A 15,251-nucleotide genomic window follows, 5' to 3' on the forward strand; every position below is an offset into this window, starting at 1 on the left:
GACAGCGTCCGTAGGGTCATTCGTAATTATTGAATGTCAGATGCAAGGTGTCGCAGAGGCCACGTGCTAAGTAAAAAAATATATAAACTAAACACACGTTGGCCTAATTAAAGTTCTAAGATCTCCTTTGCAAAATAGATTATTTAAATTGGCTTCCACCCAGTTGAATAAAGGACGGCGATTGATCGATTGATCGAGATGCCGCTGGCAAGTTCAGATATCACTTGCCACCGATGTTATCCATAGCCAGGATTCAAACTCGGGTCACCGGGTTCACAGCGGAGTGTGCCAAGGACTGTGCCACTGCTCTTCATCGTTAAACACTCAATCTGTAATTGATATGTGAGGAATGCACACTGACACTGGCCCGTGAACGCTTAACTTCTCTCCCGTCATTTTGCGCTCCGAGCCATACGTGTTGAATTCTGTGCGCACATTGATCACGATTGCGTGTGGACAAGACAAAACGCAGGATGAGGTACAGAGACACTAAAATACAACCGAAAGACCTTGGCCGTTCAGCCATGCGGTGTAATACAGCACCGTTAAGCGTACGGTGCAATGCGATCGCCCTTCGTTACAAACCCGAACTGCGCCTCACGATACCCGATCCATCGGGTACCAGCTACCGTGGATCCAGACTCGCCCAAAGAAAGCCGACTTCTGGCATCGTAATCATCATCGGCCATGTTCAATTCACTGCTTGTTGAAGGAATCCCCTGAGCCACTGTCATCAATCTCTCACCAGTCTGTGATAATAATCCGCCTAGCAGCTGCACATGAGTTGATTCCATCGCTGCGTCTCCTCGGTGGGTGTGATTTTGGACACGTTCCTTCCGTTATTACTGTTGACTATCATTTCCAGTGTTTGACAGCTATTGTAAATGTCCACGTGATAAGCCTCTTCGGTGAGCTATCATTCGTGATAGCCAGGTCGCTTCTGAACAACAGCTGGTGGGCTTCACCTGGGAAAATAAAAAAAAATAGTCTGTAGTTTTTTTCTAGGGATGCGTTCTGCCAAAGCGCACTTATTCATTATAATATCCTGGATGAATTTGATTTAAAGCTTTCGTGACTGCAGGGATTCGTATTCTTGCTTCTTTCGGTAAAGTTACGTAGAAGGGAAACAATAAAATAATAAAAATATAAAACAATACAATTCTCACGAGGTTTCGACTGCAACACAAGCAATCATCATCAGGTGTGAAACCACAGCAAGAAAATTAGAAAAAAGTAGCTTTTTTAAGTTAGCACCACGGAGAGCGATTTAGCAGTTATTCAGATGGACGAGTTCATCTATGTTCAGAAAAGAGGAGGGGGGAGACGAAAATAACGGATGCGGTCTGAAAGCCACCGTAAGCATGAACAATCAATTAAGACCCGAAATGGTTTATCAAATCCTTCCAATGATTGCTAAGCCAGAATCCATCTTCTCGGTTGAAATTGTCTCTGTGTTTGTATATGTGGATAGCATCATGAACGAATCTTTCATGGTAGCCAGATGGCTTGCAAAGAACCTCTGTCTTGGAGAAGTCAATGTCATGTGAGCCTACTGAATTATAACAGTGATCTGACACGGCCGAGGTGTTGGTCCTACCGTGTTTTAGGTCTGCTTTGTGTTCACGAATGCGGTCCGAGACATGTCGTTTGGTTTCTCCAGTGTAACTACTACCACAGAGGCAACTTAGTTTGTAGATGCCAGGGTACTGTATGTCCGGAATCACATCTTTTACAGACGGAACCAGATCACGGATTTTATGTAATGTGTTGAATCGGACCTGGATCTTGTGTTTATTCAAGATTTTGGAGATCTTTTTTGTGATCCCCGCAATGTAGGGTAAAGTGATGGTTTTGAAAGGCTCCTCAAGAGGGTCCTTCTTCATGGTTGGAGTGATAGTTTCACGGATTGTGTAGTCGGAGTAACCATTAGCCTTAAGAGCTTGGTGTACGTGCTTGAGTTCACTGGCTATGTGTTCCTGGTCGGATATGCATTGGGCTCTATGGTGCAGTCTTGATGAGGGAATTCTTCTGGGATGGATGGTGGTGGGAATCCGGTTTCAGGTAAGCATCCGTATGGGTAGCTTTCCTGTAGACAGAGTGGCTCATTGAACCATCAGGTCTCTTTTTTATTAGGACATCCAAAAAAAGTAGTTTGCCATCTTTTTCGACTTCCATGGTAAATCTGATGGCTGGGTGTATGGAATTGATGTGGTCGAGGAATTGGTGTAGAGCAGGCCGACCATGTGGTCAGATGACAAAGTGTCATCCACGTACGTCTTCCATAAGGTTGGGCACAGAGTCGCAGTCTGGATGGCATCAGTCTCAAATTTCTCCATGAAAATGTTGGCTACAACTGGAGATAGGGGGGAGCCTATTGGGGTGCCCTCAGTTTGTTTGTAGAAAGTTCCATTCCAAGTGAAGTATGTATTGGTTAAGCAGTGTCTCACCAGGGGGGGTACATCAGTGTTTAGTCCTTGATGAACCAAGTCTTCAATGATTGCGATGGTGTCAGGTACAGGAACTTTGGTGAATACCACATCAATTCCATACACCCAGCCATCAGATTTACCATGGAAGTCGAAAAAGATGGCAAGCTACCTTTTTTGGATGTCCTAATAAAAAAGTGACCTGATGGTTCAATGAGCCACTCTGTCTACAGGAAAGCTACCCATACGGATGCTTACCTGAAACCGGATTCCCACCACCATCCATCCCAGAAGAATTCCATCATCAAGACTGCACCATAGAGCCCAATGCATATCCGACCAGGAACACATAGCCAGTGAACTCAATCACGTACACCAAGCTCTTAAGGCTAATGGTTACTCCGACTACACAATCCGCGAAACTATCACTCCAACCATGAAGAAGGACCCTCTTGAGGAGCCTTTCAAAACCATCACTTTACCCTACATTGCGGGGATCACAAAAAAGATCTCCAAAATCTTGAATAAACACAAGATCCAGGTCCGATTCAACACATTACATAAAATCCGTGATCTGGTTCCGTCTGTAAAAGATGTGATTCCGGACATACAGTACCCTGGCATCTACAAACTAAGTTGCCTCTGTGGTAGTAGTTACATTGGAGAAACCAAACGGCATGTCTCGGACCGCATTCGTGAACACAAAGCAGACCTAAAACACGGTAGGACCAACACCTCGGCCGTGGCAGATCACTGTTATAATTTAGTAGGCTCACATGACATTGACTTCTCCAAGACAGAGGTTCTTTGCAAGCCATCTGGCTACCATGAAAGATTCGTTCATGAGGCTATCCGCATATACAAACACAGAGACAATTTCAACCGAGAAGATGGATTCTGGCTTAGCAATCATTGGAAGGATTTGATAAACCATTTCGGTTCTTAATTGATTGTTCACGGTTACGGTGGCTTTCAGACCGCATCCATTATTTTCGTCACTCCCCTCCTCTTTTCCGAACATAGATGGACTCGTCCATCTGAATAACTATCAAATCGCTCTCCGTGGTGCTAACGTAAAAAAAAAACCCGCCACTTTTTTCTAATTTTCTTTCTGTGGTTTCACACCTGATGATGATTGCTTGTGTTGCAGTCGAAACGTCGTGAGAATTTTATTGTTTTATATTTGTATTATTTTATTGTTTTCCTTCTACGTGACTTTACCGAGAGAACCAAGAATATCCTGGATGATGTCATGAAAATGCGTATGTTCCGTTATCCAGCACGTCTATAACGTGTCAAAAGAGCAATCGGCCGTCGGCTTCGGTGCTACCGACGTGCTCGAAAAGTTAACCGTCACATACCGCAGGTGCACCGGGATTTGAACATTCTCATCGGATTTTCTAGGAATTCCTCCTCCCCCAACTCCATTAATTCTCAATATGTCTGGGCCCTTGTGCAAATTTCAGAGCCAATATTGTCACGAAGCACAGATGGCGCACGTCCTCCGAAAAACTCCCGGGTTGGCACGACGTCTCGATCAGCACTCTGCTGTTGATGCGAAATTTGAACTTTTCCTCACCGTTTTTTGACGAGTAAACACGGCCACAGAGGTGTGTCTCTCTGCAATGAAATCATCGGAATTGGTTTTCTCAAAGGGGGTGGGGGAGTGTGGATGGCATGTGGCAGTCCAGATAGGTGGTGTTTTTCAAAGCGGCTAGTGTCATAAAGATAGCTTTAAGTTCCCATATTTGCAAGCTTGACAATGCTGTAAAAGAGCAAGATAAGACGGGTGTCTGGAAGCTGCTGCTTTATGTAATATTTGGTTCGTCATTGATATTTTGAAGGTTTTATTTTTCTCCAAATTATTCGTAATGTTATCGTCTCATTACTTTATGGATCGAAGCCTTTTCTGAGATTTCATGAGTAAAAGCGTTATTCGCCCTGAGCTTGCAATGAAAATCAACGTAAAAATAGTTCCATTTAGATAGATAAATAAATACGTATGCCTGCTTTTGCCCCATTCAACATTCGGAAGACAATGGACGCCGTTTTGGAATGCTGGCGACCGTCGTCAAGGAAAACCAAGAGCGAAGGAGTGAGCCGAGTTAAAAACGAAACGGCACTGCTTCGCCGCAGGCGAATTTCCGCCGCGTTCACGTTCCGCGGCCACCGCAAATGCGTCGTTTACCGTCTTGCGCCTCAGTAGGCCTGCCGTGACTTCGGCGAGAAAAACATACGCGCTCAAAAAGAAGGTGTGGGCGTTCAAGAATTCAATTCCGTCGCGGAGATCTTCAGCAAAAAAAAAAAAATGCAAGCTTCGATCGATTCGCCGGGGATTAGGGCTGGGTGAAAGATGATTTTTTTTTTCTGCAGGCAGATTTTTTTTTTTCGCTTGCGTCAAACGACGAGAGACACGAATCTATGTTTGCGTGCGAGGCACGATTTAGAGCTTCATCGCGAGCTCAAGGCCGCAGCTTGCTGGCAACTGCAATCACCGCCCAAAACACCACCTTTGTCTTCACCCGTGTCAGTCAGGGTGCTCTTGCCAGCGCCGCATTTACACGCTCCCCCCCCAGAACGAGCACGTCCGGATTGGCGCGGTTGGCGAATGTACGGTGCCAAAGAAGTTCAAGGCACGAACGTACATCGCAGCTCCGATTTTGTCCATCCGGGTGGCCTGCGATAGGCCGCGTTGCCCGGCTCGCCAATGTGAAGGCTCAGGGTTCACACGTTGGCCTGCGGGGTCGACTTACCCCTTCCTTCTTTCCTGCAGGGTCAGTAAAACTAGTACCGCTTTGTCGTGATAGTACGTTAACCTTGTAGACGGCCAATATCTTACACTGCGGATGTTTGAATAAAATGAGAAAAAAAACGCAAACGCGCTGTCTGCTTCACGGTAGAAGTCGAATATCCTCCGTGATGTTATTATGAAAGTGCCAAGGTCAAAATTTTCCAAGTTTGAAGAATTACCTGCAAAATTACCTCATTTTTGCAAAGCTACGTATAACTGCATCGTCACGTACCGTGAAACCACTGCAGGTTATGACAGCCCGTGAAACATAGCACCCTGCATTCGTAAGATAGCCTTGCTCAATGAGAATGGCGCGATCACCAAACGTTCTGACGGTTTTATATGCAAGACTGGTGCCCCCGTCATAGGCAATGTGGATTTTCCCATTGCTTGCTGAGCACCAGCGATGGAGATGCACACCACTCAAGGCTCGTACGATACTCACGTACAAAGGTTCCTCGTACAGCCTTTGCGGGACTGTTGGGGCAAGTGCTGTTAGCGAGTAGCACCTATGAACGCCGGCACGTCACACGAGGGGGTTGGTGGCCAGCACCACGCCCGGCCGCCTTTGTCTTATGAGTGACGATGTTTACTGCACACCGCACCGGGTACTCATTTGAGGCTGAGTCGACCTAAGGGAGGCCCAGTACCGGTTCAGATAATCGTCACTGGTGTTGGCCGCGGGCGGGAATTGAACTCGGGTCGCTGGGTTTGTAGCGCAGCATACATCTAAACTCATTTATTTAAAACTGCTTTTTTGTGTTTAATTGGTTGTCCGTCCCCCACACCTCTGATTTGCACGATTGGCTACGTACGGTGCGAAAGAACTTCAACGCACATACATAACCACCACACGACCCGCTCCCACACAAATTGCGTCACTGCAATTGATAAAGCCATCCCCTTTGCTCGGTTAAGTGCATTCGATAATAACATTAGCACTTCACAACATTGATAAGTTTTTACACGTACGACATTGTACATTAATGTCCGAGTGTCGTGTTTAACATTTGGAATGAGGCGGCGAGAGAGCTAAAAAAAAACAACAACTCTGCCATTCCACGGTTGTGCTCTGGAGAAAATGCTTCTCCGTCTATAATCAGGAGCAGCACTTTGATGGCATTAGCTGTACAGACACATAACTAATGCATGGCTGTTCGGCTCAATATACACAGACAAGCAATTAATTTCGGTCGTCAAAGCACACTGCAAAAATGTAATTATCGCATGCACTTACGTTTAAAAAGGCCTTAAACACACTTGCTGCCCCGACTATTAGCATGGTGGTGTTGCACGCGCATCAGTGTGTCACATCTTCAACGTCTGATGCTTTTATAATGTTTCCCGCTTCTTAGCATAAAAAAATTAAGTTATTTTTTTAAGCGCATTAATATGGGTAGAATAATACAGATTTTTTTTAAGATGCTCTTTAAGTTCACATCAAGGATGGCATCGTGTTAATTTTTTTACATTTTCCCAATACCATTAACTTATATCTGGAGGGAAGAAGTGGGGTGAGGGTCTTAAAAAAAACACATTGATTAAATTAACGTCAGCAATCTTGCATCAAAAGCCATCGAAGGGCAATTCACTTACAAGTAATCGTCGCACATTGAATAGGAGAGGTGTGTTTTTAACTTTTAATGCAATTACAGATAGGCTCAATTGGCAAGGCAAGCAGAGAATCCATTACCGTTAGAGGTATAAGCCATGCAATTAAACACTAATTAGCTGCTCGACCCCCATTTTTAAAGTCATTAGCGTTGGGGTCAAAGTTATGACCAATTTTTTTTGCTTTTCATAATTTATGAAAGCATTTACGATAACACTTTTTTTTTTTTAATCTCATGCGATAAAAAGCCATCGTCATTATTGTTTCAGGGGCCAGGCAGGTGTCAGGGAGTAGCGGCTCCGGATCCCCAGGGGGAAGGGCCAAACTCCGTTATTTTCCTCTTGCGGGGATGTAACATTAGCTTTCCGAGCGTCCCGTTGTCTCAAGGGCGTGCGATCCACGCGTTACGCTAACGGCCGTAAGCTCCCGAGGATGTGGAGGTGGGGGGGGGGGGGCCCGCTCTCTTATCGGCTCGAGTCCTCGCACGCCGGAAGGGTCTAGCTAAGCACCAGCGCGCTCCCGACTAAAGCGCTCACGCTGGCGATATGATAACTACCCCGCCTGGTGTGCAGGAGGTGCGTGGGTTCAATCCCGACCCTGACGGTGCCTGTGTGTTTGGAGTTTGTGTGTGTCTCTCTCTCCCCGTGGTCGTGTGGATTTTTCTCCGTTAGCGGAGGTAAACTCCAGTTTAACACGTAGGCTTTCGCGACCAATATTATTCATAATAAAGGTTTTTGGGTTAGATCGCGTTTATTTATAAATGTGTCGTAACCCTCCACCACCCGACACGGCCAATCAGCAAAAAAAGTGTCACGTTGACAAAAGATAAATAATTCACTACTTCAGCCCGCCGGTGTGTTGAAGAGTTAATCCACATTTACAGTTTGAGTACGACGTTTCGCTGGTAAATACATCCAGCGTCATCGGGCAATTCGCCAGAATGGTAAAGCCCTCGCTTGCTCCCGGTTTTATATAGAGCAGCAGGGTGACGTCATCACTTAACTCATATCAGGTGCAGTGATTAGAGGCGGGGGGGGGGGGGGGGGGGTGTATTGTAATTATAGGTAAACTCCGTTTGTGGCCGCGTGTGCGGTGTGATTTCATGCCTCGATCTCGCATTTGTGTTTCCGGGTTGCTACCCCGTGTTGCGCGCCACGATGTCCGACGTTTAGCCCCACGTGCTTCGAGCTTCATTAGGAACTGAATCTAATTCAGCCACACGTTTATAACAATATATGCATATATCTACCGGCTAATTTGAGAGAAGGCAGAAATGCGCGTGGCATAGCGCGGCAGCTGTCTAGCACGCCTTGGTATGCGTCTCCCGCCTGTGTCATGTTGAACTTCTTTCGCACCGTACGTAGCCAACCCGTGCTAATCGGAGGTGCGACCTTCGATGAGTTGCTTCACTTGGAGAAGCTCCCAGCACGTGGATAATTAAGTCACTGAAGACGCTCCCAGCACGCGGAGGGAAACGTCGGACACCGTTCCGAACGACACGGTGTACCGCATGGAATAACGCCACAGAGCCGCACAGCAATGGTCTGATTTTAAGTTTCGCTCTCACGAATGTACTCATATAATCGGGATCTTATATACTCTATATTAAACTGAATCGCGATCGCCCTCATCCACGCATCATCTACGAGGTTAAGGTGTACACCACATGGTCCCTCTTGAACTCTGTTTTGCACATTTTAAAATCACGAGAAATTGTAGTTTCTACAAAATCGCGATTTAAAAAAAATATATCATTTTACGCAAAAGCAAAACAGGGGAGAGCGTGCTGCACAGTCAGCGCCACAAAGTTGTGGCAGGTGGAAGCGATTGGTGAGACACATCCAGCAGAAGACAAATGTAAGTTAAGATACAAGAATATAAATACTACTACTACTACTGATGTTTAAGAAAATGTCTTCACAACGGGTGTATTAAGACCCCGCGTGTCGCTGCGAGTTGACCAAATCGCAGCAGAATCACGGTTAGGATTCTTACAATTCGGATTGAATGCATCTTATGGAAGATCACGCGAGGAACTGGAGGAACGTCCCAAGCCGTCGCAAGCGGCTGCCTTGTATCGAGCACTTGCCGCCGAGATCACCGCCTCCTCCCGCACGAGCCCGTGGATATTCCACCGGTGATCGCCGACCCATCCCGCGGCCAGGGGCCGTGCGGCTACAGTAAATTAAAAATGAACAGGCGCGGGGAGACGCAATCCGTATTTGTGGCCTTAGCCTCTCAACCTTTTTGCACCCGGGTTCAACTCCCGTTCGGTCTAATGGGACGTAGGTGTCCTTTCGCTGACAGCTGTTGGGGACACAAGGGAAATGAGTTTGGACGGTTTTAATCCGGCCCTTAGTAGACCGGCACTAATTGGAAGAGGACAAATTCATCAATTCCACTTGGAGGGTTTATACAGACAGGCCTGTCAATGGTAAATGTCATTCCGGCGCAGCGTGGGATTCTCCGCTTAGATTGAAATTGCCAGACCCGCTATTAGCAAAAGAGGGTAACGGGGTGGTCAAAGACGAAGAGTGAAAAAAAATCCAAGATTCCCTTGAGGCTTAAAAGAGTGGAATAGAGTGTGCATGGATTTATTTATTTTTCATTTTGATCAACAAAGTGCAGCTGGTGGTGTGTGGGAAGTGATTGCCCATTCGGATTCACGTCTCTCTCCCTGCGACGGCCATGGGAACTGCATTCATTAATGGAGTGCCTATAAAAGGACATCTGACTTTGGTCGATTGGTAGCGTGTGTACCGTGCATATGTTGAACTTCTTTCGCACTGTACGTAGCCAACCGTGCTAATCGGGGGTGCGGAGGAAGGGGAACAAAATAAACTAAAAATAAATGAGTTTTCAATCTAGATTTTAGTGCATAGCTCCAGTGGCTTCCAATATCCGTTTAATTCTATATATTTTGTGGACTCTATTTGCATGTGCAGTAAAACCTTGGATTGCGGGTAACTTGGTCTGCGAGTGTTTTGCAAGACGAGCAAAAATTTTAAATAAATATTAATTTGATAAACGAGCGAGGTCTTGCAATACGAGTAGTGTACGTATACGCTTTGTCTGCCGAGCGTCACGTGATCACAACTGATATACGAGTGCTTTGATTTACGAGTGCTTTGGATTACAAACACTTTTCCGGAACGAATTATGCTCGCAATCCAAGGTTTTACTGTATTTTCAAAGACCTCGTTTGTTACTTGTGCACTGTTCCCTAAGGACCCTGTACTTGTGCTCTGCAATATTAACGCTTTTTGTCTTTATTTTTGTTGATGTTGTTACTGCTGCTGTGTCCGTGTGCCACTGATCTCCCTCGCAAAAATAGATGGGCAACTGGCTAAACGGGACTATTATCTCTGTTAACAAAAAATCATGAACCTGAAACGTATTTGTATGTTGCCAGATTGTATCAGTACAATAAAACAAAAGAAAGCACATTTTTCCAAAAAATTCAAAGTTAAAATGTTGGAGGTTACATTCTTGGTTCTTTCGGTAAAGTCACGTAGAAGGGAAAGAATGAAATAATAAAAATAAAACAATTAAATTCTCACGACGTTTCGATTGCAACACAAGCAATCATCATCAGGTGTGAAAACCACAGCAATATATATTTTTTTAAAAAGTGGCGGTTTTTGTGTTGCAATCAAAACGTCGTGATAGTTTTACTGTTTTATTAGTATTATTTTATTATTTCCCTTCTACGTGACTTTACCGAAAGAAGCAAGAATATGACTCCCTGCAGTCACGAAAGCTTTAAATCGAAAAGTTGGAGGTTGCTTTCTCAATATTTTCTCATTTTAAACGAGTACCCGGTGTGATATGTCAAACATCAGTACTGGGCGTGGTACTGGCCACCCACTCCCTCGTGTGCCATGCTGATATTCATAGGTGCTCGCCAAGAGTACTTGCGGCCACAGTCTGTTAAAGGCTACACGGGAGATCTTTGTATTTGTGTATGCACACCTGGTCATACTTGCAGCAGGCCATATCGTGGATCTGTGCTGTGCGTACAGATCCCGTATGTATGTACAGTATGTTGGGCTCCTCTTCAGGGTATTTTGGCCTCGTCTTCCTCTCCACGGAAGAGGTGGGAGTACCCACAGTTTACCCCACCCACCCACTCACCGCACGAGACTTGCCGATCGACTGCCTCTGGCGGTACCCATTTACACCTCTGGCCGGACGGAGGAGGTTTGGGGTATTAACGAAAATTGCCGATTGTTTCGACTGTCAAGCACGGAGGCGAAATCGAACCGGCGGCCTCTGGATTGCAAGTACAGCGCGCTACCAAATGCAACCGTGGCTGCATCTCGACCTACCGTAGATGCTCGCACACAAGCGAAAAACAGTGCCCCACAGAGGAAAGGCGTTATGGCATTACGACTTGCCGATCGACTGCCAGTCGCTGAGTTCGGTGACCCACGTGCGTGTTGTGCTTGCGCGTGCGCGTCCGTCACATGCAGGGAGTTTGCGCGATGGAGGGTGAACAACGTGGCGATCGGCCGGCAGGAGGGTCTGGGCGCCCACGTGGGACTCGCCCCCGAGTTCCTGCAGACGCTGCGCCGGCTCGGCCGCCGGCCGTCGGCGCAGCAGCTCACCGACGGGCTCATCCGGCGCTACGGCACGCACGTCCTGCTCTCCGCCACGCTTGGAGGTAACGGCGCCACCGCCGCCTACCTTACGTTCCCCACCCTTCTCGGTATCAAAGGGCGAAGTTCCAGATCAGTTTTGAGCGTCGGGGCATTGGTATGCATGTTTATGTATGTATATTGAACTTTTTTCGCACCATACGTAGCCAACCGTGCTCGTCAGAGATGCTAGTCGGAGGTGCTCATCTGGCCACCTTTTCCCTTCGCGGCCCTGAGCTCGACGCATCCGCCGATCGCACCTAAACGTCAATCTTCTAACCTCACCCAGTCCCCACCACACCGCACTCCCCCACCCCCCCCCCCACCGACCCTCCTCACAAGCTCGTTACCTCCCATTTCTCATCACACCCACCACCCCCAGTACGAGTGCGTTCTTCCCACTCTCGCTCATCCATCTCCTTCCCATTGGCTCTCCCACCCCCCCCCCCGCCCTGCTTTACATCTCAACCCCAATCACTGCCTCCTTCACCGTCTTTAGCACTGCTGTCATTAGCATCGGATTTCCCCGGTACGGATAAAGATTCTGGTTCTGATCCATAAAAAAAAAACAATTGCACTCGTTCGTCTTCAGTTAATTTTATTGCCGCTTTTAAACGTCCTCTGAAAGGGAAGATGGAAAAATAGGAAAACATTTTAAGAGATATAAAATATGAACCGAGAGAATGAACAAGAATGATTATTTTTTTCATGCCACTGATAAAGTGCATTAAATAACCCTATGTGTCCTGACTTTTTGGGCCACCGTGTGTATGTGTCCTCTCATTAACGAAGCTTCAATCTCAGCTCGCACCGCCCGGGGCACACGGCACAGGCAGGTATACGCCACGAGATAAGAGCTGTTTGTGTGTTTTCTGAAATACAACCCTCCTTCAAGCCTGGCAGAACTAATGACCATCTGCCTCTGCCAGGTTTAATTGGCCCTCTGCCAACAAGTACATTGTGCTCATTGAAGTCGATCTGGCCTGGGTCCCGTCTAGGTCATCTGAGCATTGGCTCTGGACAGAGATAATAAAATATGTGAATGTGGTCATGGGTGCACCACCCCCTCTGGTTTTATTTGATCCGTGATTTTCTAGAATAATGATTGCGACCGGCCGGACGTACGTTGACGAGATGGATCGGCGAAATCTGGTGGTGTGCGGGCGCTACGTGAACTGTCACATCGCAGAGGTGTCGGCGGCTTTGGGAAGCCTTCATCCAGCGGTGGATCGACCATGCACTTTGATGATCATAATGTGCCTAGGAAAGGCTCACTGAATCTAAAGGCTGCAATGGACACTCGGATTATTTTTCATGAATGAGCATTTGTCACGTGGGAGGGATGCAAAGTGCTGAGAGAAAACCCACACGTACGAGGCGATAGCACTGAAAGCTGCACGCAGATTAATTAAATCAACTTATTATAGCCATAGGGATGCTACCTTGTGGTAATAGTTTGCACGCTGGGCTTGCAATCCAAAAGTTGCCGGTTCTGTCTCCTGGCGTGGCAGCTGCAATGGTGGTGCAACTTTCTTATTTCCACCTGTTTCTGTCCACTCAGCAGTATAAATGGGGACACCACAGATCGGTGATCGGCAGGCCACGTTTGGTGCGATTAAGTTCAGGTACCTTCACCTCATCCAAGATATCTGGCCAGGATGGCCCACTAGAGTGGCTCTCTAAAGCCCCCTCTATTGGAGGCCCTTCCGCCAGCAGTGGCTTGGGAAAAGCAATTGCAGGACTGCACCTTTACTCTTGGTTTCACCTCACAGCCCAGCTGGTTTGGGGGTTTCACTCATCTCTGTGTCGTCCACCAATCCTGTCCTCCCAAGAGAAGGATCACGGGCGTGCAATATATCAGTTACGTCTGTCAGCTGAGATAAGAATGTCACGGTAGGAGAGGGTAAGCAACATGGAAGTTCACAACAGAGCAAGGCAGGAGAATTGCTGCATATTTCATCAGGATTAAGAAGACGTCGTGATGGATGGGACATGTGGGCAGGATGGAGGAGGGAATGTTCTCGCGACTGAGACATTGACTGGAGAAGGCAACCCAGAGATCAGAGACCCAGCGGCAGTCCAAAAGCCAGACGGTAGTGGCGATGAGACTTGAAGCGTGGTCTCATATAAACCGCCCGTGAATATTTTTCGCTAAGGGGGATGGGGTGGCTGGCGGTCATGCCAGGTTTTCGCAGTTGGGGGCTGAGGATTGCCATGCATGATCCTAACCGAGTCATCTGCGGGGTAATTCTAAAACAAAATTCTTGGCAAAATATGAACCACGACGCCGGCACACAATGGCCTCCTCCTTGCGAATGACGTCACTGGATCTCTGACGTCCACTGCGAAACAGACGGCACGCAGTGTTGTTGCGGTATTGATCGGAACGGCCTGCCGGCTTCGAACAGTGAACCCCCCCCGCGACGAGTGGCAAACGCACCTACGGCTCGGCCACGTCAATTATTTAACAGCCGGCAGGGATTTGCCAGCAAGAGATGAAGCGACCGTGAGGTGTGATGGCATCAATCGCATCGGCTTGATGACCTTTCTAGCCGTGTTTGCTGGAGAGGTCCTTTCCCCCGCACCTCCGATTGGCACGATTGGCTACGTGCGGTGCGAAAGAGATTCAACGTACGTACGTGCAGAAGGTGGATTTTTACATCTCACCTCACTGTGTTGTCCGTTTAAGAGGAAGGACTCGGGTCACGTGTTTTCTCCCACCCTAACTGTTTTCCATCTGTAGTATTATTATCATTGCTATTGCTTCTATACATTTTTTAAATTATTATTTACAGCCGTCGGTCAATAAAATACCGGACGGAGGCCTCCCGTCCTGCGTTGGTCATTGAAATAGTTTGACCATACTTCATCACACTGGTCGGTGCAGGTTGGTGATAGAGGGTGGGTGGGTGTGGGGGGGGAGGTGGCGCCCAGGACCAGCATATTAAACCCTGGCGACCGGAGTTCGTAGTGCAGCACGCTAACTGCTGTGCCACCGCTCGCCGTACGAATCGATGTTAATCGGCAGATTGATGCATCGTTATACCCCTTGCGTTTACGGCACTGATAAAAAGCACAATTTTCCACGTGAAGAATTTCCATTCAGATGAACACCCCCTCAGTCTGCCTATTCGTATTTACCCGAGCGATTTTAGTATGAACGCTAATCGGGACATTGCCCACGGCTCGTGATTGGAAAACAATGGAAACCTTGCAGTGACGGTGGTAGTAGCAAGCACTTGACCCCGAGTGTAAAGTCCCATAAGAGGTCGAGTTCCTGTTAGAAATCTGTTATGGTCATCGAACACACAAAAAAATAAAAAATAAACTGTAGCGACCAGTGGTCTCTGCTGTCCTGTGGGGGCCAGACACAGAAATCATTTTTTGTGACTCCCCCACCTCCCCCACTTTCAATTTATAATCCCCGAATTGAAATGGTAAAAGGGATACTGGCAAATTGATAGAGAAGTGGAAAGATGAGAGAGAGAGAGAAAACTAAATTTGAGATGAGAGAAGAGAGATGCGGATGAGACAGAAGTGGAGTGAAATGAGAGATGGCGTCAAGGGAGAGAGATGTAGTGAGATTAGAAACGAGAGACAAAGATGAGACTGTTATGTCATGAAATGAGAGCAATGTAGTCAAGTGACAGGGAAGTTGTGAAGTGGGGGGGGGGTGCAGAGATTAACTTGAATATTCATGTTAGATTCACTAGTTTGTTTTATGTTCACAACTTCACATCATTCATATCTGAATATTATCTCATATTTGGTACATCCGTTTTTGT

General features: G+C 47.0%; 1 protein-coding gene across 2 annotated transcripts in view; it reads left to right on the forward strand.

Annotated features, from left to right (window-relative positions):
* The window catches only part of LOC116953185 (BMP/retinoic acid-inducible neural-specific protein 1-like), a 115,553-nt gene that overhangs the window by 50,368 nt on the left and 49,934 nt on the right, over positions 1 to 15,251 (forward strand). For both annotated transcript variants that reach the window (XM_076074841.1, XM_076074842.1), the window contains exon 4: positions 11,302 to 11,492. In XM_076074841.1, the coding sequence (XP_075930956.1) occupies positions 11,302 to 11,492 (191 nt within the window). The remainder of the gene's footprint in view (positions 1 to 11,301; positions 11,493 to 15,251) is intronic.

The sequence above is a fragment of the Petromyzon marinus genome, chromosome 50, assembly GCF_048934315.1.
Source record: "Petromyzon marinus isolate PM22_M1 ecotype Great Lakes invasive population chromosome 50, UKy_Petmar_22M1.pri1.0, whole genome shotgun sequence".
Taxonomy (NCBI): domain Eukaryota; kingdom Metazoa; phylum Chordata; class Hyperoartia; order Petromyzontiformes; family Petromyzontidae; genus Petromyzon; species Petromyzon marinus.